This window comes from Notothenia rossii, assembly GCF_949606895.1.
Source record: "Notothenia rossii genome assembly, chromosome: 8".
Taxonomy (NCBI): Eukaryota; Metazoa; Chordata; class Actinopteri; order Perciformes; family Nototheniidae; genus Notothenia; species Notothenia rossii.
The window spans coordinates 74,156,245-74,179,416 of record NC_136906.1 but is presented as its reverse complement, the minus strand read 5'-3'; the positions used below and the strand labels follow the sequence as shown (position 1 = coordinate 74,179,416).

At 39.6% G+C, this 23,172-nt stretch overlaps 2 protein-coding genes across 3 annotated transcripts in view; one reads left to right on the top strand and one right to left on the bottom strand.

Moving 5' to 3' along the window:
* Positions 1-5,556, bottom strand: part of fmn1 (formin 1) — a 29,822-nt gene extending 24,266 nt beyond the window's left edge. For both annotated transcript variants that reach the window (XR_013801453.1, XM_079643762.1), the window contains exons 1-2: positions 5,469-5,556; positions 1,809-3,443 (exon numbers count right to left, since the gene is read on the bottom strand). Coding sequence is in view for 1 of the 2 variants with exons in the window: in XM_079643762.1 (XP_079499888.1) it covers positions 1,809-3,345 (1,537 nt within the window). In the remaining variant the exon portion in view is untranslated. The remainder of the gene's footprint in view (positions 1-1,808; positions 3,444-5,468) is intronic.
* A 2,462-nt stretch (positions 5,557-8,018) lies between these two features.
* ryr3 (ryanodine receptor 3) overlaps positions 8,019-23,172 on the top strand; it is a gene marked incomplete at its 5' end in the record, with an annotated part of 124,643 nt that continues 109,489 nt past the window's right edge. The window contains 4 exon segments of the mRNA XM_079643761.1: positions 8,019-8,046; positions 8,049-8,113; positions 8,115-8,174; positions 22,236-22,355. Of these exon segments, the coding sequence (XP_079499887.1) occupies positions 8,019-8,046; positions 8,049-8,113; positions 8,115-8,174; positions 22,236-22,355 (273 nt within the window).

Sequence of the window (23,172 nt, the reverse complement as noted above, 5' to 3'; positions counted from 1 at the left end):
GCCAAGGTTGTAACTAGTCCTCACTCTATCCTTTGAGAAACAAAGCCAACGCAGATCCCACTTGTGTAACTTTCAGCGGACACATAACAAAGCCAGATTAAAAAGCTTATGGAATGTATTATCTGTCCTCCATTTGACCACACTGAGGAGAACACTGGATGGTGAGAATTAAACCTGGGAAGACTTGGCATGTCTTTCTTCCTCTCGCTCTAATCGTCACCCTCTAAAGATGTGATGCGTTACACAAAGCTCAGAGCATTAATCCTATTTGGACAGCCGGCGTCCTGCTGCACCGGCTTTCATCTGACCCTAACTCAATATCCAGAATCAAGTCATTTCTGTACATGAATGAGTTCCTTTACAAAGACTTTTCTCTTTGTGTTGTTCCCCTCAATTTTCTTTACGATGGCTCAAATCAGCATATTCCTCAATGTCTCTGTACTGTATATCTTACTGTATATTACATTTCAGCAACCATCTCTTGAATATGAGGTTTTAACAGATTTCTCGACCTAAAGTAACTCTCCAAAAATAAATCCAGTCATATTTGGTATTTTTGTAGAAATTTGAAATGACTGTATAAGTTAATAATGACCTAATTAAGGGATTTATACAAAGCAAAACGATTCTTCACGATAGGAGAACATTCTTATTTCTTCTTAAATGATTGTGTTTATGGAGAGTTTATACACAGATAACTAAATGTCCTTGTACAATAAGTGGCAGCATGATGTTTGTGCAACTAAAGTACAATCACACAACTTTTTGTTATCCTTTAACCAATCCACTTTGGTTTGCTGGTTAACACCCTACTACAGAAAAAATCCATCTAGGCAAATTCCTATCATATGCCTCTCTATACACACACACACACGCACACGCACACACACACACACACACACACACACACACACACACACACACACACACACACACACACACACACACACACACACACACACACACACACGCACACTGAATTCCTATTGCTGCTCTTTATACAGAATTATAGGTCATCTCAGGTCACTTGTTAATGCATGACTACGTGTCTATATCCACATCAGGTGCTTACTTGTACTGCATGCCTGAGCTCACACACACACACACACACACACACACACACACACACACACACACACACACACACACACACACACACACACACACACACACACACACACACACACACACTTCTCTCCTCACCCTTAGACCATGATGGTGCACACATAATGATGCGCACATAATGAAACTCATATGATTCGAGCTAATGCAAAATGCTTTTACTGTACATATTTAGAGAACATTATATTAACTTGTTTCAATAAGGACTAGGTATTGTTCCCGGTATCTTTGTTGGTGGATTGACTATCAACAATTATAAACTGTCAAGCAATAATAGCTTGCTAACTGAAGATTAATATTTATTTTTGATTTGCTTGGGTCTCATACCTACAGCAGAATTCCAAATAAATGCAATATAAAATGTTCACTTCATAAAAAACTTCTGTTTTCAAACCTTATGATATTGGAGATTAAGTCTGACCACATAAACATGTTGTGGCTGGTTTTGAGCTGTCAATCTCATCGCATGAACTTGTTTTAAGCATTTCAATGATTTCTTATCCATGTTGGCTTGAAAGCCTGGGCTCTGTTGATAAATATCATGTGATTTGATCAAAAGCTTTGAGCACACACTGAATTCACCTTATGGTTTGACTGTTGTTTGAACTTCGAACATAGCTTCAACTTCTGTCATTTTCAACTGAACACATATAGTAGTTGTTTATAGCATTTCAAAGCATTATTACCTGAAAATAGTTGATCATCTCTTCTGGCCTCACTGGTCTGATTCTGTTCATTCAGCCTCACGTTCCTCCTTCTCTTTTTCTTCTCATTATTTCCTCGCCCATCACACACTTGGATTGCACTCCCACATCTTCCAGCCCCCTGATTGAAAACACTGTCTTCCACTGAGCTTCTCCACCTTATGTGACGCTCAGAAAAGTCTTGTTCATGCAGGTCGGCCAGGCTCAGAGGCAGAGAGAACTGTCTGGAGGTGAACAGAGGAGACAGGAGGGGAGACATGCCTTCAGAGCCGCTGCATAACGTTCTTCTCGCAGATTCATCCGAGGTGACAGACAAGCAGGGCGAAGGGGAAGCATGACGCACAGGAGAGGAGAAGCTTTGAGAACATATGGGTATGGTTAACGGCCTTGTTGTCGATCCAAAGACGTTTGCACCACGAGACGTTTTCTTATCCTCTGTGATCGGCCTCTCTGTTTTCGCTGCCTCCATCTTCAGGGCCTGACGCAGACTCTGACTCAGAGCTTCTCCCAGAGCTCGGAGCTCCTCCACCAGCTGAGGCTTTTCTTCAGAGCACCCTTTGTTCTGCATCTCCACGACGTCTCCATCCTTCTCCTCGCTCCCTTCTTTAATCCAGTCAGAACTTGTAAGACTCACCCGGCGTATGATCCCCTCCACCTCCTCGATCTTTCCCATTACTCGCCGTTCTGCAGCCTTCTTCTCCATCTCCTCGTATCTCCACTGAGAGGACTTCTTCTCTACGTCTCCTGCTTTCTTTATCTCATCTGTATCTCTTACCGCCTGCTGGGCTTTTTGAGTATTCCTAAAATTGTCTTCTTGTTTCCTAGAGGGGGAGATATACGTTAAGAACGTATCATTGTCATACTCAGAGAGGTCAGTGTCTGAGTCAGGGAGAGCACTTTCTTCCTTTACAGATGAATCCTTTCTGTTTTTGCTGAAAGATTCATGAACATTAGCAGTCAACGCATCGGACAGATTCACCCTCCATGCTGGCTTCAGCTTCTGTGGACACTTGTTCCTCTCCTCAAATGATGAAACCCTCTCCTTTCCCATTCCTCTGTTTCTCCAGGCTGCAGGAGCGCACATGATCGGCTTGTTTTCTGCTAAATCCGCCTGAGGAGTCCCGGGTGTTATCTTGAGGTTATGCTCGAAGCCACCAAACCCCTCAACTCTTCTCCTTCTTTTCCGAGGGACCTGTAGTCTGGGGGATTTTGGAAAAGCATCCTGTGCACAACCAGGAAAGTTCAACCTAGTGCCGTGTTGGTTGCCCATGTTCATGAAAGTCTGGCACTCCAAACACAACGGGAAGTCGTCCAACACTTTGCTGAATTTGTCTGCTTGCCCCTGCTTTGCTGTGTCTACCGGACCCTCTTCCCTGCAGTTTAAAGTTAGTCCTCCTTGGTGCTTCAGATGGGCTTTAAAGGGGGCCGCGGGGCCCCTGCAGTGAGAGAGGGAAGGACTCATGCAGCTCCTCTCACTGATCGGGATGAAGAGGTTTAAGGTCGCGCGAGTGCTCTCCATGATGTTATTTAATTAACGGAGATTAAGCACGAGATGATTCCTTCGCAGCATGGGTGGATTTATTGGAGCGATGAGACCTCTGCACAACAAAGTGAATCCTGAAAGACAGAAAGTTTATTTGACACTTTCAAATTAGTTTACGTGGATGTGTTGAGTGCAGATGGAACCCTTAGATGAATAAGTGCGTCCTTTTTGACCCGGGGAGGTGGTTTTCTTGAAGTATCTTTTCCAGCCATTCCTCAAAAAACATGTTTTGGATATCATGCCATTCAAATGTTCAATTTACATTTTAAGAAATTGTAGTTTTTGTATTTCTACCCCAAGCTTCCATAAGTGGGTAAAAAATGACCCGCATGCATTTTCTCTGGGATCCTATGGGAACCTTTGATTCTTATCACCTGTTGCTGTCAGGAGTACATTCACTGTGGACCACACAGACTACATCACAAGATTATTTCACACAGCAAGATCTGATACCTGTCAGTATAATAATAATAATAATAATAATAATAATAATAATAATAATAATAATAATAATAATAATAATAATAATAATAATAAAACATTATATTTCTATAGGGCTTTTCAAGGATTCAAAATGGCTTTACAATATAAGGGAAGGTTAGGGTGGGGAGTATAGGAATATCAAGCTTGATCAACCGGCATGGATTGATGGGGGGTGGGCTATGATGAGTAGACAAGAGAAGAAGAGATGAGTTTTGAAAAGGGACTGGAATACTGTGATGGTCTCAGAATAGCGGAGATCTTTGCATCGATATGTTCAAAACGTTTTTTGTCAAAATGTAAAAAAAGTTTATAAAATTATAAATAGTGAAAAATTAAATATAAAATATTTCTAGTGTGAACCAAAATATAATACTAAATATTATACAAGTGATTTTTCTGACCCAAATGACAAAAATGGCATAAAAACACATACATGTATTATTCTAATACGGGTCCTTTTTGACCCACTTATGGAAGAGTGTAGGGTCCAGTCACTCGTGCATCTAAGGGTTAAATTATCCAACTATATCCATAAGAAGAAGAATAAAAGTAGAAGGAGATGTTTCTCAGGGTTTGACACTGCACCAAACCAAGTGTTGTGACTTCTAAGTGCAATAAAATACCCTAAATGATGCACTACATTTACGTATCTTCTTATTACATTAGCTTCTCTGATTTTCCTGTTTTCTCAATCTTTTATTAACAATGTATTTGTGTGGCTTTTGGAGCCTTGATTGGTTTAACAGACATCTGAATAGGTCTTGTAGGGCTTTGGGAAGTTGGTATAGACTTTCTTTGCACTAAATGTTTGGTCCATGAAGTTATAAACCAATTAACCATGGATGAAAAGGGCAATGTATCCCTACACAAAGGCATCACAACCAGACACAAAGGGTTGTGCAAAGATACTATGCATGGGAAACACATTCCTTAATGCCTTGATCCTGTTTACCAGTTATATAACTTACAGGTAATTCTACTGAAAAATAAATTCAGAGAAAAAACATGAAAACTGATCCTGCAACTGCTGGCAATTCACACTGATAAAAAAAACTTATATAAGTACATTTAATCCAAGTGCTGTTATAAAGTGAAATTGAGGTTTATCGACTTCAGTGTCTTTAGGCTTATTTAAAAATTGTACTCCACTACATTTTGAAAGCCCATATTGTACTTAAATGTATTTAAAAATTGTAATTACTAGTTACTTTTCAGATTCATATCTAAAGCAAAATATTATAAAAAAGTAATAAATTATGTTGCATTTTGTATCAAGCTAATAGACAGAATAAAAAGTCAAATTAGCTAAATTTGATTAGATGCAGTATTAGTAATACTTACAAATATATGCAAAGATCTGAGTAACCTATTCCTACCACCGTATATTATTACATTTAACAACTTTAATATGTTTATTTTATTTGTATTTGGTATAACACCCTGGCCACAAAAAAGGACTGTATTCAGTAGACTTGCAATGCCAACGAGTCAAAATAAGTATCTTTAAACATCATAGTGTCAATTATTTTTGTATTAAAACAGATAAATATTCACACCATATAATCAGATACAATCAGATAACAAGCAGTGCCACATGTATGAAAGCATTCACTTACTCGTTTCTGTCGCATCTCAGGCAGCTAGCGGCAGCAGGTTCTTCTATGTTGTTCTTCAGTGACCCTTTAGTGACAGAAGACAACTCCCCGCCCACTGGAGTGACAGACAGGGGTTCTATCCAATCAGCGCTGTCAGTGAGAATTCGAATGTCTCCTATTGGCTCCTCAGATAAGAGTCCCTGTCATTAATCCTCTGAGGATCATCAGGTACTGAAGGACCATACAAACCAACAGACGGTAGCTCAGTGAGGATTTGCCGAAATCAATCTAATCCTAATGACACCGATTTGCTGAATGATCACAGTGAAGCAGGATATACTGTTTTGTTTCTGGCTTTGTGAAGACACCTTTTGTCTACTTTTAGTTCAAATTGAAATTCTTTACTCAAATAAAGTATTAATTACACATTACTTGTGGCATTAATACTTGTTTACAAGCAAAAATCCAGCAGTACAATATTACTTAAGTAACAGTATTGAAATATAAGGAGGAATAGTAATCAAAGTAAGTCAAAGTTCTAAAAGTAGAAAAATGTCTGCGATGACCATATTATTATTATTCATATTATTATTATTACTCATTCTACTATCCTTATAATTTGTTATATAATAAACTATTTTGTATCAGGATTAAAAAAAAAAAATTGTATTTATTTATAGAAGGACCATGCATACAAAAACATTAATCTCAGCAAAGAGAAGAGATGCAATATGCCAGATTATAGCAAATAGCTAATTTCCATCTGTGGATGCAAATAATCTATCTTTTCATTAGGTTGAATCAGATGATTATTACTCATTCATGGGTTGAGTGCTTGGTGTGTAAACATTCAGAAAAAACACAATTTGTGTTTTTTTTTGTCCAACCAACAGTCCAAAGTGCACCGTTTTGAAAAAATGCAATAAAATAAAAATGTATTCAAAAGGGAAAAGCAATTATAGAGCAGAATGAACTATCAACCTGAAATACATTAGGGAACGCATTCTGTGGCTCCAGTTTATTCTGTGTCTACTGTTTTAATTACTAACTCGTCATAGTTTTATTATTGCATGTTGCCTTTGTAAATTCACTACATGACCACCAGAGGTCAGTGAAGTCTCAGCAGGAAACCTGATCTGCAGATTATTCTGGTGTCTCTCCTGAGCATATGAACATATGGACACCTGTCTGCTGGTAGCTGGGTTTTGCTCTGTACAGACACTGAAGTTTAAGGTAGATTCAGTTAAGCTGAAGATAATATGGATATATTATATATATTATATAATCCTAATAATGTGAGTGTCCCCTTGAAAGCTATAACTCTCTTTTTAAATTTGACTATAAATCATTGAAGTAAGAACAAGTATATATTTGATATCCAATTAACATACATTGTAACTCTCACACATGTCTATCAAGTTAAATGAAATAAGTAGACAAAAGAAACCTCACTGTTTCTCAGCAACACAGTGCTCAATGCTTAACAATAGAGACACCTGTATATCATGGCTTTGATTTCACAGCTGCAGTAGATATACAGATTACATTAGACTTTTATAGTGAAATAAAAAACTGATATTTGAGCCAACTTAATCGTTACAACACCTGAGTCTGATTATCACTCTCCTGAATTAGCAAAGCTAATGAGCAAGCTGGCAAACAAGTAAAGATAAAGTAACATTTGCATAAAAATAGAGGACATACAATTAAGCAGAAGGCTGGCCAGTGAAACTAACAAGCGAGAGCAGTGAGGTGTGTTTTCCCTCTCGAGAGTAAAAACAGATCTATTCCTGTGAACTAAAATGACATGTCTGCACAATTTTGACACAAGTGTGAATGTATATATGGGTGAGGTGAGGGGGGGCTGTGGGTACCAGCAGCGGTGCAAAGTATTGCAGAATATTTACTTATACTTTACTGAAGAATTTCCATCTATATTTTGGCCGCCAATATTGTACTTTTTAATAAATGTTTAGCAAAATGAGTTAGTTAGCCTACTCTACATATTCAGTAGCAGTAATCAAATAGCTTCACCTTTAGCGATGAACACATTGATGCATTATTAATTATAATCCAGCAAAGTATATATATATATTGAACAATGGGAAACTACGCACATTAAGTACTTCTACGTTTTGTACCTTAAGTATATTTGAATGCCAATACTTTTGTACTTATACTTAAGTAGGATTTTGTATGCTGGACTTTTGTTAGAAACAACGTATTTTGACACTGTTTTTGTTCTACTTTTACTTAAGTAAATATCTGAGTATTTTTTCCGCCTCTGGGTACCAGTCCTAACTTTACATTCAGCCCCACTGCTGCCATTCATCTGACCACCATTCGTCATTGTCAGACAGGGGAAACTGTTGACTCAATTTGGATCAAAAGGGGTTTCACCTAAAATATATTGTTTTAAGTATTTGATCCACTGAGCATCAGCAGCAGCATCACACCAGCGGGGGGTCGTCCTCTGCTACCCGGGTCTTTACTGCTGCTGCCGGCAGAGGGAGGAGGGGGAGGAAGAGGGGAGGAGGAGGGGGAGGAGGGGGCTCCGCCGGGCTGCCCTATATGGCTGTGGATGAGCTGTATGCTAATATCGTCTTGAGAGGCACAGCATCGCGTTTCTGCCGGCAGTCAGTGGTGGCTTCCAGAGTCTAAGCAGGCTCCTTCACAGCTATGGCTGAAGGCGGAGAAGGTGAAGACGAAATCCAGTTCTTGAGAACTGTAAGTAAAGATAATGTCATGGGTGCGTGCTGAGCCGATTCATAGCGTGCACTTTACGCCAATCAGTGGACAATTAAGTAAAATCACCGATCCAAGTTGGATTATTGTGCAAGTTTTGGAAAGAAAAGGCACCATCAGTGGTTTATTTTGTACTTGTGCATGAATGGTGTTTTTTCCCCCTGGAAGTTGCGGCAGGTTGCCACGGCGCACCTGTCGACAGGAGTCCCGATGAGGGGAATCTCAATGAGACATCCTGTCTGCTGGTGCAAGGGCAAAAATGACTTCACACTCTCTTGCCATTTCCCAACACCTGCCCCCTTTATATTTCCCCACCCTTCCTCGCTTTCTGATCTGTCGGGAACGCCTTGTGCACTTACACTTTGCTTAAATATTCACTTTCCATGGATGTATTCTGCTCCTCGGTGGGAATAGTTCCATAAGTTGTGCTCCTACACCTCCTGCTGATTACTATTTTAGTTGTTTGATGCAGATCGCTTACGCTGCCTCTGCTCTATGTGGTTATGCACAGCAGCAGTTATCCTTGTAAACGATATGACAGCTTGTATGTTGGTGTGGTGGGAATATCTGTCAAGATGGTATTCTTCTCTTGCCTCATGAAGCTTTGTGACCCAAGTGTTGCATTGAGAGCGATAAGACTCGGTTATTAGGACACATGCACCATAACATGCTCCGCTGGGATGTCTAGTCTCATGCCATATACTTCTGCACTGCACTTAGTTTATCATCCTTTCCTTGAATTTAACTTGGTGTGGCATTGTGTCAATCTTTAAATGTGCTGTAATTGGTTTACTTTTTTGGTTTTAATTGGAAACCTTAAACTTAATAGTTTAGTCAAAGACTATTGATCTCATGGTTTTATAAAGCACTACTTTCTAATAGCATAGCAGTTTGATTTTACATTGTGTTAGTTGAACTTGTTTTTTGCTATCTCAGTAATATCAATAGTTAGTATAATAAGGATTATACTGGCGGCTATGCATGTTTTAGCTAATTTAGTAATAATGTACAAAATCTTCTAAGGTGTCTATGGTTATGAAAGTTGCATTACAGTCAAAACTAGTTCCTAACTTACCATAATGTTTAAGCAGTTATATTATTTGCCTATTTACACTTTGTCATATTCACAGTAATGATGATTATTATAAAGTTGTATTGTTCTCCAGTGAGGGGATACTCCAGCAATTTAGTGTAAAACCTCCATACAGTTTTTGGGCTTTTGAGCAGCACATAGATATCTTGACTTGTATTTAATAGAGCCTACATATCCCAGGATGCAACTTGATATTGACTCTCATTAAACCCATTCACCTGGTGGTCATAAATATAGTTATACTTCCGTTTTCAGACTGTATTACCTCATGACAAGTACATTTTTGGTTTATTAAATGTGAAGAACATGCTGGTTTGGTTATCAGTAAATGACGTTCTCTTTATTTTGGTTTTCCATTGACGTCCATTTGGCCGATAGCCCAACGTCAGTGGGCCCCTTTCTCATGGCTTGGAGATGTTGATATACACACACCGCCATTAATCAATATGTAATCCCAGCAAAGGCTTGGCTGGTTATTAGTGGCAGGCGGGACCCTAACACTTAACAGCTCCTACTATTTGTGATGCCAGTGATATGCTGACCCATGCCTCTCAGATTCAACTGTCACAATGGCATGCTGGTTATTTGACAGCAACAGCAGTTTGAAAGGGAGGGGGTTCCCCTGGGTCCACAGAGGCCTTGTTATCAGATCTTGGTGGTGAGAGAAACGTGCCCTCAAAGGAAGCCCTACAATTGGAGGATTAATTGGAGAAAAAAATCAGTCTTTCGTGCTTTTTGTTGAACTTCATTATAGCATTGTCTTAGCCTCTGTTTTGAAAGGAAAACAGTTGCAAGACCAAATGTGCCAAAATGCGCAGCTGTCATGGCAGATGACGTGTTTAAGGAATAAAATTGCAAAGTGTCCTGTAATTGGATACAGGAGACACAAGTCCATGTGTCGAGAGAAGTCCAGACATTGTGATTACATTTCAGGACAGACGCAGTCTCACCTTGCTGTTGATGTGTGACGTTGGGAAAGCTGGCAGCGATCAGGACTTATCTGTCAAAGAAAACTGAGGAAAATGTTACACGTCCACTGCAAGATGGAGACACCAGCCCCCTCTGTACCTCCATAGACACACACTGAAGCTGATATATAAACGTTTAAATAAATGGCAGAACAACTCAGTGAAAGTTATTTCTCATGGATTTGGAATTACTTCGTTTTTACTTTAGATTGATTGTTATCTTCAGAAAAGGATCTGAGTTCAGCTTTTGATTGTATTTCAAACTAAATAGATTGGCTCTACGCAGGAATCAGACAACGTGCAATTTGAGTCTAATTGCAGTGTTGTCAAAACAGAGATTTTGGTAATTGCAGTGCAATGAAATGACGTGAAATGTCGTGTTATTTGTTGGATAGTTACTTGTCGGTTGAGTTGTTGTGCTAAACAATCACATACTAGTCAAAAACAGAAATGAATCTGCTTCTTCACTGAAATGACACAAGAGAACATTTGCTGGTGAATATTTCATAACCAAGTGATTGTCATGATATCTGGGAATTATAAAATGTCTTTGTGGTTAAGCTCCAATAGACCGCTCTATCCTGAATACTGCTTGTTTTTCACCACTTTAAAAGGATGTTTTTCAGCTAAAATGTGTTACAGCCAGGGAAAACATCTGAGATGGATAACATACTTATTTGGGTTTATCAAAAGTTCTTAAAAAATAGTTTTTCCGCAGTGCTGTTGTGCAATGTTATGATGCTAAAATACTAGCTGAGTGCGCTAACAAGTCAAAGTCAAACCAGCATTATACATCCAGTTTAATCTGGAATTTGCAGGATTGTTATATTTGAAGTAATATTAGACAGTTCTTGTGAACATTTTAAGCTAAATTCTGACTTAATCAAAACAAGTATGGCATGTTTTTCTTACAGATTTGGAGCAAACACTCATTAAGATTGTATTTTTTTTAAAGTTTAGTTAAGGAGAAATGATACGTCTGCTTTTGTTTACCTCTGTTTGACATCAACGACTCATTGTTTAATTGTTAACATCACACTGCATAGGTGTGAGAATTGACAGCTTTGCAGGTGTAGTTGCTATTACTAAATGGTCTTAAAATAAAGGTAAATAAACACTTATTTCATTTTTCTGAATCATTTGAACTTGGTTGTCCAGGTGAGCTGCTGTTCCACCTTTTTTTAAAACCAGGTGATCGAAGCTTGCTCTCCACCAGTTGCTCCTCAGGGCTTATTTGGAGTTTATGTTGTTCTGGAAGCCTTCTGCATACCAAGGCGACGACTCTGGGGGTTTAAATTTAGCCTTTTTAAAGATGATGCTTCCACAGCACATACAGTACAGCTCTTCTCGCCTGGCACTCACCCACCAGGGGAAGAGCTTCAGTCAGGGGCAGCAAAACCAGGGCCTCGTTAACACCATGTTTATAGGGATAAAGTAGCATTTAGAAATCAACCACACTGTAATATACAGCAGTTTGTAAGGCTTAATATGTCAAAGTGATGGACTGTGTTACTGAGCTTTAAAGGGGAACACAGAAAATGTTGCACTAAATCTACAAGCTAATGAATGTGGTGCAACTTTGTACATTATTTATCACTTGATCATGTGTTCTTCCTTTATTTACCAAGTTATAACTGATGGTATTATTGTTAATCACATACAGTAAGTCCAATCAATGCATAATGCATTGATATGGCCAGAGAAGATTGGAGTCACATTTTCTGACTTTTGAAATGTGAACAATTGTTGAATGGTTTAAAGGTCCCTTTTCCGGTTATTACCCGTCCCCTTGTGTGTTATGAAGGTTTCTATGCATGTAAACGGTCTGCAGAGTCACAAACCCTCAAAGTACACCCTGTAGCGATTAAAACTCTAACACAGAAAATACCTGTCTACAGTATGCTGCCCCAGAACGCCTCGTTGGAGATTTCTCATTTTCCATTGTTTGCTTCCTGGGTTCTGTGACGTGTGAACACCCAAATCAACAACAAATGACCGGATTGGACCAAATGGAACAATCCGCTGAGCCCCTCACACACCAGGACCCCTTGGCTAACTAACAGGGAGTCCCATTGACTTGCATAGAGCTCCCTGAACGTTGGTAATAGACGAGTTGGGATCGCGGAGAAATGCTCTCCGCAGACCCATTCTCACAGCGCTATAAAGCTTTTTCTTACTCAATATCAAGCCACACTTATTGTTTTTACTTCGGCTGTGAGTGTTTGTGTGTGCTCAGGATGAGTTTCACTTGTTCTCGCTGTATCGCCGACACGGAAACCTGTCCGCTCCTCCCAACAGCGAGCCTCGCAACGTCCCGACCAATCAGAGCAAAGTGGGCTCACAGGGAGGGGGGGGGGCAGGAGCTCCAACAAGCCGTTTAGGACAGAGAGTGAATACACATACTATACAGAGATACTGTTTGAGAAACCAATGTGAGTTTGTAAAATTGCACAATTCAAATCTATTCTAGTAGACCTCAACAATGGAATTATGATCAGTAAAAATGGCCATGTCATGGGACCTTTAAGATTTGGATCTTAGACCAAGGTTTGAAGAGTATTAGCTTATGTTCCAATGGTTGTTTTGATAATGGCAGGATTTAATTGAGCTTCTCTGATGTAATTGGTTGAAAAGTTTATCGAAATATGAAAAGAGTGGAGTCACATATCTGTAACAATGTAGAGGAAATGGTGAAAAGTTGTTGCTTTGTTTTTTAGAAATGATGTCTTTAATTTATTTCTGCAGATGTGGGCAACATGTAATGAAACATGACACAGTTCAAGATGCACTGAAGTAATGACAAACAATGCTACTAATGCTTTGATAATGATGATTTACACCTGGGGCAATTGTGTCTTCTACGAATGATGTTTATCGTCTTTGACACTGAAAACAGTTTGTTTTATTTTTCATATTATTTTTAAGATTTAACAGGTTTTTATGATCAATGGATTGTTTGTTGTTGTGGTTTCATTGCCTTGATGGTTTCATATCAAGTCTACGGGGTAAGCTAAGGGAGGACCACACGTGTAACCCATTTCACACCCATTTGTTGGAAATTGAGCCCAGATATCTCCGCCTGGAATCAAAGAAAGTAAGAAGCACTATGGACTCGTAATATAGACCTTATGGACCTTTGGAGTCATTCCAGTATGCAGCATTTACCATGTTGCAATAGTTAATGCAAAGTCTGCCTCCTCATGAGAGTTGGAAAGAGACCGAGGCAGCGTTGTCCTGCGGCCTCAGGTGAACCTCCCTCAGATTGATGTAAATTGAATGGGAAGGATTTCCTCTGCATTGATTGAGGAAGCTGTGATGGCAGAGCTACTGTTTGTTTTTTGGCAGCTTTGGTCTCTCTCCCTGTCGTCAGCGCTGAAGGAAAGCTACCTGCTGCCATCTCCATTATTTAAACAACCTTGATGTAAAGGTGGCAGGACCTCACCTCACTAACTCACCTTCAAGTGTGTACATGAGGTGCTCGGGGCGGCCCTGTATAGGTAAATCACTGACTAATTGATTATTTAGGATGACAGTATTCGTTTTAAATATTTAATAATGGATGAGCTCCTTCTTGGACTTGCATTAAAAATGTATGAAGGGTTTTGAAAAGTAGCTTTAGAAGATTAAGTACTTTTGGGTAAATACTAAACAATTTATAACAGCCAAAATCAATGTGGACCAGTTATTTTGCATGGAGAATATGTCAATGGCGCTCTTTAATATGTATATATGCTGCTAAGTGGTACATGTAGTTGTGTTTAACATGCAGAGACAACAATACATATTTTCCTATCTTTTGATTTCCAGAAAGAACTCCATATTATCTTTGCATTATCCTATGTTTTTAATTTTGAACTGGTGTTGAAAAGGTAAAAAAATACCAATACATTATGAAAGTAGTGAGACAAGGCTCTGCGATATTTCGGGCAGTATGTTCATACCTAAAATACTTATTGTTGTGTTAAATTACTAATGAATTGCAGAATAATCTACTGGTCTGTAATGTTAAGGAACCATATTTTTGGTAATTCTTATACACTAAAATCATACAATCTAAATCAACAACTTGTTTTTAAATGTTGTCTCTGATGCACTTACTCAACAACAATATCCTTCTGTACTGTGTGCATCACATATTATATCGTAACCCAACATTGATTTAACATTGCTGTTTCAGACTCAGCGGGAATGACAGTGCAGTGTGTTGTGGTGTTAGCAGTAGAATCACAGAGAGCAGCAGCAGCAGCGTGAGCGGACTCTCAACTCTAATAATTACCGTCATTAATCAACAGAGGACGGAAAAAGGTGCCGACCGCCAGCCTCATAGCTTTTTGATGTTCCCTTAGGTCACTTTCATTTAACACTTACACGGCAGTTAGTGTTGTTATTGAATGTTAACACCTTTTTTATTTATTTAAAGGCCACTGAAATAATTTATTCTCAATCGGCCTCACTGTGCGTGATGCCTTGGTTGATTAAAACACTATTTTCTGCCAAAGTTTGAATAATCTTGGCTATTTCTGCGACATTTCAGTTGACATTTCAGGTTTGTCCTGCAATTTCTGATGTTTTTTTGGCAACGGACGGGCAGCAGAAACCGGTTGCAACAATCTTTGACATATCGTCATTATTTCTCAGAAACCCAGCTATGTCCACCTGATCAATAATCTTCATATAATAACTCAATGTAGACTTTGCCCCACTGGCAGTTGTTGACAGACAGTTTGGGCGAACAAATAGGCTTTTTTCTCGATATCCGATCCAGTAATGTGGCCAGTAGTGACAATCCCTAGTTTTTAGAGCCTTTTTGTTAAACTATTAGCTTAAAAACAAAGCTTAAGAGGGCAATGAGAAGAAGCTTAAACATTTGTAAAAGTTTGTCGGCTGAACATTAAGTTAATTCCCCTATTGTCTTCACACTGCCTTTGGCCACATTGTTCCTATAATAAATTCGGACTGTAGGCGCTTAAAGATTTAAAGCCAAGTTTGCTGAGCATGAAAGCTCTTTTTAGAAAAACGCCTTGAGTCACTGAACAGCTCTGCTGGTGCAGTTGGGTGCTTTGAGTTGCTCAAGGGCACCTCATACTAATAATAGGGGGATCTGATGTTTGAATAACTGATCCCGTTCAAATTATTTTCTGACAAGACAGGATTTGAGAATGTTTCACTTTTGGGGAAAACATGATTCTGTCTGACACTTCTCCAATAATTCACTCATCGTTAGTTTCTCAGTAGGACCACTAACATTTTAGAAACACCATTTTCTATTTGCTGTGTTCATCCAGCCGTAACAGCTGCAGTCTAGAGATGACACATCGTTGCTTGATGGATCTGGAAAGCATTTCCAGGCCTTGCAGGCAGGGAGGTTTACCTTGTCACACACCGCCGCTGATGTATCGCAAAACACTTAAACGCTCATTGAATTTATCTTGTGTCGCGTCCTCTTATTGACCCATAGCCATTCGGTCTGTCTCAGGAATGAAAGTCTGGGAAGTGTATTTCAAAGAAAAAGTTCTCTCCTTATCCCGTCTCTGTCCTCTGGGTCTTTTGTGGTGTGAAATCTCAAATAATCTAAAGTTTGCATCGACTTTGATACTCGCAGATATGACAGAATGGAGGGTAAAAACAGATGAGCTGAGGGGGGTTAAGTTCAGGTGACTGTTTCACTTCAACTGCCCTGCACTTGCTTTCCTCTCCCTCACCTCACATACACGATCCTGTCCACCTCTTCACACCCCACTGCGTCTTCCCAGCGTCCGCTCTGTGTCATCAGGCAGGATGATGGACTTCAGAGGCTTCGTCCCTGACCGGAGGCCAACATTATTTCCGTACTTCCTTATGCTAAGGTGCTTTCCACGCTTGGGGAGACCTCTATTTTTTGAAGCTTCTCCAAAGCAATATGCATACAAACTAAACCAAGAAAGTCCAATTTGTTATAGGAACACCATATCAATCCTGGGGTCCATGGCAAGCATACTGCGGGACAAAACCTGAAGGATTGTATTTACTTTTTTCCACCTATATAGAGCTCAAATGTAAAGTGCATAATTCATTTTGACCATAATGTCGTTGGGGACCTGCACACAGTTGCATATTACATTCTGCATTCATACTAGGTGGGACAATGTTGACTTCATGTTAAATGCAACTGCAATGACACATCTGTGTAAATCCTGAGGCGAGAAAGATTTCTACTCTTTGAAGACATTTTATTTTATAAAGATTTGTTGTGCTTTATGACAGCTATGATCACCTGCTGTTGTGATGCTTTGCTTGGAGGTCAAGACATGTTTGAAATACTATGGCAATCATTATAGATATTAACAAAATACATTGGCACAGAATGAAGACAAATAAGTTTTAAAAGTAAAGCCATGGAAACATTTTAAGGTCCAACTATTGTCTGACAAATCTGTCCTTGTCAATCGAGACATTTATCTTGAATGTCATTGGCCGACTTTTACTAAATCTGGTAAAATATGAAAGCTAGACCTAAATCAAACTGGTCTAAGGTCAGGCAGCTCCACAACTTGTGGGACAAGCAGTTTCATCTGCATTTGGAAAAAACACACATAATGTAATTTGCAGTTTAAGTATTTCAGTGTTTTATAAAGATTATGGTTATAATTTACACAGAAAGGTTTGATGCTGAGGAAGTAAAGAATGAAGCCCCACATTGACTTCATCCTGCGAGTACTCTGAAGCTGAGTGGCTGTTTGGATAAGAGACTACACCTCATTGATTTAAACACTTTATGAATCAGATATGACTAAGAGGAGTCTGTCTTCTGCAGAAGAAGAAGTGAAAGATAGCCAAAAGGAACTGCTGCTGGTGCGATATTTATACAAGTATAACCTTTGAGGTGAAAGGATGTTCTCTCTGACATTTAATGTAGGACTAAAAGAAAAAGGTTACTAAGAATAATTGTTAGAAGCTACTTCTGGTAAGACAGTTTTTCTTACAAGGTTTCGACGTCTACAAACACTGATCCTGATCGTTGGATATTGATCTTTTGCTTGTCATGCTTTTTTAGTAGACTTCACTGCATCTAAATAGTCGTTGACTTTAATCTAGAAAAACACCTCTAAAGGTCACATGTTTCCGTGGAATTTATTCATATACTGAATCCTTCTATTTTCCAAAAGACTAACTGGAACAAATAGACTCAATGTCCACTGTCTTCCATTCGAAAATAGGAAATGCTATCATCAAAATGAATATGGATTTAGTATTACGGAAAAACGAAATGAATCTGGCGGTGAAACGGCTTGGGAGACCTGCATGTTAGCAATCTTGTACCCTTTGTTCTTTCTTGTGAGCTATCGAGCGAAATTCAATTATGGAGACAGACAGTATTGCTAAATTACCCAGCTTGTAAATAGAGATTTGTTGTCACCCGGTGTGTGTTTGAGAGGTAGGAGGTTGCTGGAGGTGCAACCACTGTGGCTGACTGCAGCGACTAACCGTGGATCTTTAACGGTAGAGAACACGACAGCAGAACTAAAATGTCAAATTGCTAAAAAGCCAATGTTCCAGTCTGTCTCTGTCTCTCTTTCTCTCTCAGTTTTTTGTTGTGGCTTCAAGTCCTATTTTTTTCCCCCACCGTCACTGCCTTTTAATCATTTTTCAGTCTTGTTTTTTCCACTCTACAAGGTTTCAAAATGTAACACACCTCAGGGTTTGGATTGGAACAACAGCTTCATTATTTATCGTCAGGTGTTCATTAGTGCAGAGATATGTGTTATTTCAGAACTCTGGGATAGACGCTCTGTATACATTCTTGTTTTTCATATTTAACATTTTAAATCTCACTTGTATCATTCACGCTCTGATGCAGGCACCGACATCAGCCTTTTATACGGATTATCAGGCTGTAGTCCTCACACATCTACACTGTATCTACTTTGATCTCCATGTTGTGAGCTAAGCTTTCGTAAAAACACGTTGCTAAAGCTGCACTTAGCACCCTGCCTGACATTTATGAGAAACACGACCCCAGTGCAGTCAGAGCAACTCAGACAGACTGCACAGCGCTGCAGTGTGAACAAGGAGGCCAAACACCTTGGTACTTTCTTAAACCCCTTCAGTTTTTAACCCACTGCCCCCCATTTTCCCCTTCTGAAAAGGTCTGCCTGTTGATTTTTCACTGAGCATGTGCAAAGCATGCGTTTGAAAATAGGAGCGCTGAGGGATTGAACAGATTCACCTTTTCTCAAGTTCACATTGCTGGGAGCAGCGGGTGAGTTGTGGGAGTTTATTTGGCACGCCAGAGCATCTGTGGCTCTCGGGTTTCCGCTGGTGGATACACACACACACACACACACACACACACACACACACACACACACACACACACACACACACACACACACACACACACACACACACACACACACACACACACACACACACACACACACACACACACACACACACACACACACCTGTCGCTGTCTGTAAGGGGACACCGGCTGCTTATTGAACGTAGAGGAAGAAAACAAGAAGGCAAGAGAGGACTGGGGAAAGGTTAAAGGGCAGGTGGAGACCCCCAATCGATGGTGCAAGTGGACATTCAATCTTTTAGCTTAAACCAGACTCTTTTGTTTGATTGAGAGGTGTCGGACCCTCAGGATCCAGAGGGATATCGAGGGTTAGTGAGGACGGGTGGGGTCGGGTTGGGAGAGGGCAGGGTCAAGTTCCCGCTCTCCCCTTGGAAGCTGGGGGAAGCAGCCACCCAGGGCCCTATACATAGGACTGATGCTGCTCTTTAGCTGTTCAGCAGATGGTCACACTGCTGCCGCGTGGATCACTTTGCCTCGGATTCTCTGGCTAAAGATCAAGTCAGGGGTCTAGAGAGGGACAGAAAGCGTCTTAAGAAAGTGTCCTGGCTGTGAAAACACATGGCTACTTCATTAGTTGTTGAGATTCAATCATAGCGATTGGATTTTTATGAGAGAACACCCCTCTTTAGGTTTCTTGGTATTAAACCCTCCCCATAAACAGTGTTGTTTTTATTTAGAGCGATGTTGGCATTATCATCCTTTCTACTCGGATGACTGGATGGCATCCTGTCTATGAAGCTTTTTAAATCCCAGTGCAACCCTGACCACTTCTGGTTCTGGAGCTGCACTATCAAAGTGAAATTATAATTGTGTCTCAGACATTTAAATGTTGCTTATTTCTATACAACTCAAGTATTGATGAACATATGTTGCTGCCTGGCTTTAAAAGCTAGATCTAACTGCTGCTGAAGATTTTTCTGACAGTAAACGCTGTCATTACATTAGTATAACAATTTCGTAATTATTCAATTCTAAAACATGTTTTTTATGAAATCCTGATCGCTTGATTTGACTAATTATAAATGCCCGATATCTCTTACTGTATATCAAAGTGATTTGCAACTCTGTTAGCCAGTTGTGTTCATGGTGACAAAACAAGTTGAGATCTTAAGATGATTTGATATTTATAGCCTTTTTATTTGATTAATTATGGTAGGTACAGATATGGTACATATAGGTACAGTTTTTGACTATTTATTGACACAATCTAAAAGCCGAATAGCTAAATATGTAAAATCCATTTGTTTTTGACATGTTCAAGAAAAATGTATTTGTGTAACTTCGGTCGCATCCACTTCTTTCTATAAAAGTGCACTATTTTTCTTGGATATTAAAGAAATCCAAAAGTATTTAAATACGTCTTTTCTTATTGAATGTAATTTCTACGTACTTGATTACTGACTGACTACGTTTTAAAGTAATCTGACCCAGCCTGTTGGCACATTCATAAGCCTTTAAAAAGACACACACTCGTAGATGAAGCACGACACTAACGGTGCCAGGCCCCGCTGGTTTCCTAAGGCCACCACAATTCCAAACATCTGAAAAGAAAGAGGTGCATTTACTCGATTTTAAAGAGGTGACAAGTCTTCGGTCATCCCGTGGAGATATTGAGTGTCTCCGTCTGTCAGACTGAGACAACAAGCTGTGTTTCCTCCATCACAACTCTACCAGGAGAGCTGCAGCGGTGTCTCTGAGCCAACATTGATGCTTTCTGCTTTCGGTAATTACCTCCCTGAAGCCCAGAGTTGGATTCTGGGTATTTAAAACGCTGGTGGTCGGGGACTTTTGGTGCCAAATCGGCTCTCTTTCACTTCCCTGTGACATTTACCTCCACTGTGCGTCAGTATTGAAAGTGCTTGAAGACAGATTTTATTTTGTGAGGTTGTCAATACTGCCTTTTTGTGGATATGCTTTAATGAGCTTCTGCTCTAATTAGCTGCTGTATAAATCCCCTTTCAACATAATGTAGCTTTTTGTCAATTTCAGTTACAGAGCTAAGTGTTTCTGTGGAATAATATCGATCACATCTCTGAAGTAGGAATGACTTAATTTGTACAATATATTATTGTTCCTTTATTTTGTTTTACTCAGGGAAACCCATGTTATAAGATAAGAAAAAGAAATACATTTAAAAAAAAATCTTCTTACTGCTCTGTTTGTGAAATGAATGTGTTTTACTGTTCAGGAAGAAGACTGTCTGATCTTATCTATTAAAACTAATTAGTGATGCTTCCAATGCATGATTGTAATGTTCACTCTAAATACAAACCAAAAAGAGATTATGTTTAGGCTTCTTACAATGTCTGTTTGAACTTTTACATATGCCGGAATAGACGAGAAATCAGAAAATTGTTCTGGATTTTGCAAGACACCCTTTTCTCTTTGTTTTCATTTCATTTCCATCTCTACAGCAGTGTGAAATTACAAATGGTCTCATTTATCGTTCGTAACAGGAGACTGTATGCTTTCAAATGAAGTTAAAAAAAAACATCTGCAGTATTAAAAACACCCCAGAAAAAGATCCTTCATATTATGCTTTTGTTCACACAATATTCTGACCATGCAGGGTGACTTTTATTTTCTATCAGTATCCCATTACGTCTTCTAGTTTTGGTTCCAGAGTGCCATTGTTTTGAAATGCTGTCAGGCTCGGTTATCTCCCTCCTCTGTCGGTGGTTTCTCTGCAGCCTGTATCTAAATCTATTGAATTAATACTGCTGTGAAGGCGGTGGGAGCCAGAACCATGGCAACCATCAGCTCAGATTAGTGTGGGACGGTAGCTGGCAGGGGAGACACACACACACACACACACACACACACACACACACACACACACACACACACACACATCGATATCCGTGTTGCCAAATAGAGCCGACCCTCTCGACCCTGACAGATACAGATGTTGGTTTATTGGATGATTTGAATCGAGGGTTTCCTCTCTCCCACGGAGATAACAAAGACTGAGTAACAGGTTTAGAAATGATATTCCTCAATGCTGCTGATCTATATAGGGTTTGTTCTTTTCTTTTCTACTGCTGAATTGGTTTTCTCTTCAAAGTTGACAACAAGATACTTCATTTTACCCCATTGACAATGCACAGATGTTCTTAACCAACACATGGCAAATTATTAAGGATAAAGGCCTTTTTCTATTATATAAGATTAAAGGAAATGTGTTTCAATGCTAGACTTTTTTTGTTGAAATGGATCAGCCTCCATTCTATACCATAAGTCGTTTTTTGAATGCCTCTTTTAATCAGAAAGCCTCACGTGCAGCATTACATGTCATTTGTTAGACACTTTTATCCAAAGCGACTTACTGTACATACATCCAGAACTGTGGACAATCCCCACAGGAGCAATTTGGGGTGAAGTGTCTCAGGGACACAACGACATGCTGACTGCAGTGGGACTCGAACTTGCTACCCCCTGATTCAAAGTCCAGCACTCTATCCACTGAGCCACAGCCGCACTGATCAAATGTATATCTACGTTTCAATTTGAAAACTTAAAGTGAGGCTTGCATGAGAGGCAACAAAACTGAGCCAATCTAGATATGTTTCTATCTTGCCCCATCTTGTTTAGGTCACTGTCACAACATGTTTGTCTCTAACGCCTCTCTTTCCTCTGGCAGGATGATGAGGTGGTGCTCCAGTGTGTGGCCACCATCCAGAAGGAGCATCGCAAGTTTTGCCTGGCTGCCGAGGGACTGGGAAACCGTGTGTGTTATCTGGAATCCACTTCAGAAGCTAAGGTGAGGATTGCAAATGGCCCCAGTTCGTGCTTTGGATATTAGGAGAAAATAGGAAGTCTGTAGCAGTTTGGGATGAAACAATAGCAGCTATAGCAGCTACACAGCAATGCATGACCTTTAACCTGATGCAGTACTTGAGAAATCTGCTTCGGAAATTACTTTTGATGAAACTAACCACCATTTTCATGCAAAAAAAAATGAATTAAAGGTCACCTATTATACAAAATTCACTTGTTCATGTCTCTTCTACATCAGCATGTGTCCCCTCTGTGTAAAGACACTCTGAAAGTTTCAGGAACAAAGATTCTCTCTCTTTTTGTCCTGATCCATTTATATAAAAACCTGTCTGAAAATGAGCTGATCAGATTTTGGCCACTTTATGATGTCATAACGATGTTTTGGCTTGTGTAAACATTAGCCAATCAGCAACCAATGTAACCCCCCCCCCCCCCTCCCCTTATCACCTGAATCCCCTCATAGAGCACCATTGAGTTCTTTTTAACCAGATCTCTCTCAGAGGGGCGTGGGGAGGGGCTCCTTATTTTTCATCTAAAGTAACAGACAGAGAATCTGCACTTTTGAAACAGGGCTGAAACAGAGGGGATTATGGGTAATGCTGCAATGATCTGTTTGATGTTTGGAGCCAAACACTTCAGAGACATGTTTGTATATATCTGAGACCTATAATATATTGATGAAAAAATGTATAATAGGGGACCTTTAATCCTTGTTTGCATGACTTCGCTACGTAGATGAGTTTTCGTGTTTGGCGTGATGACATTTAGTAATCTCATATAACCACTCGTTAGCACAACTA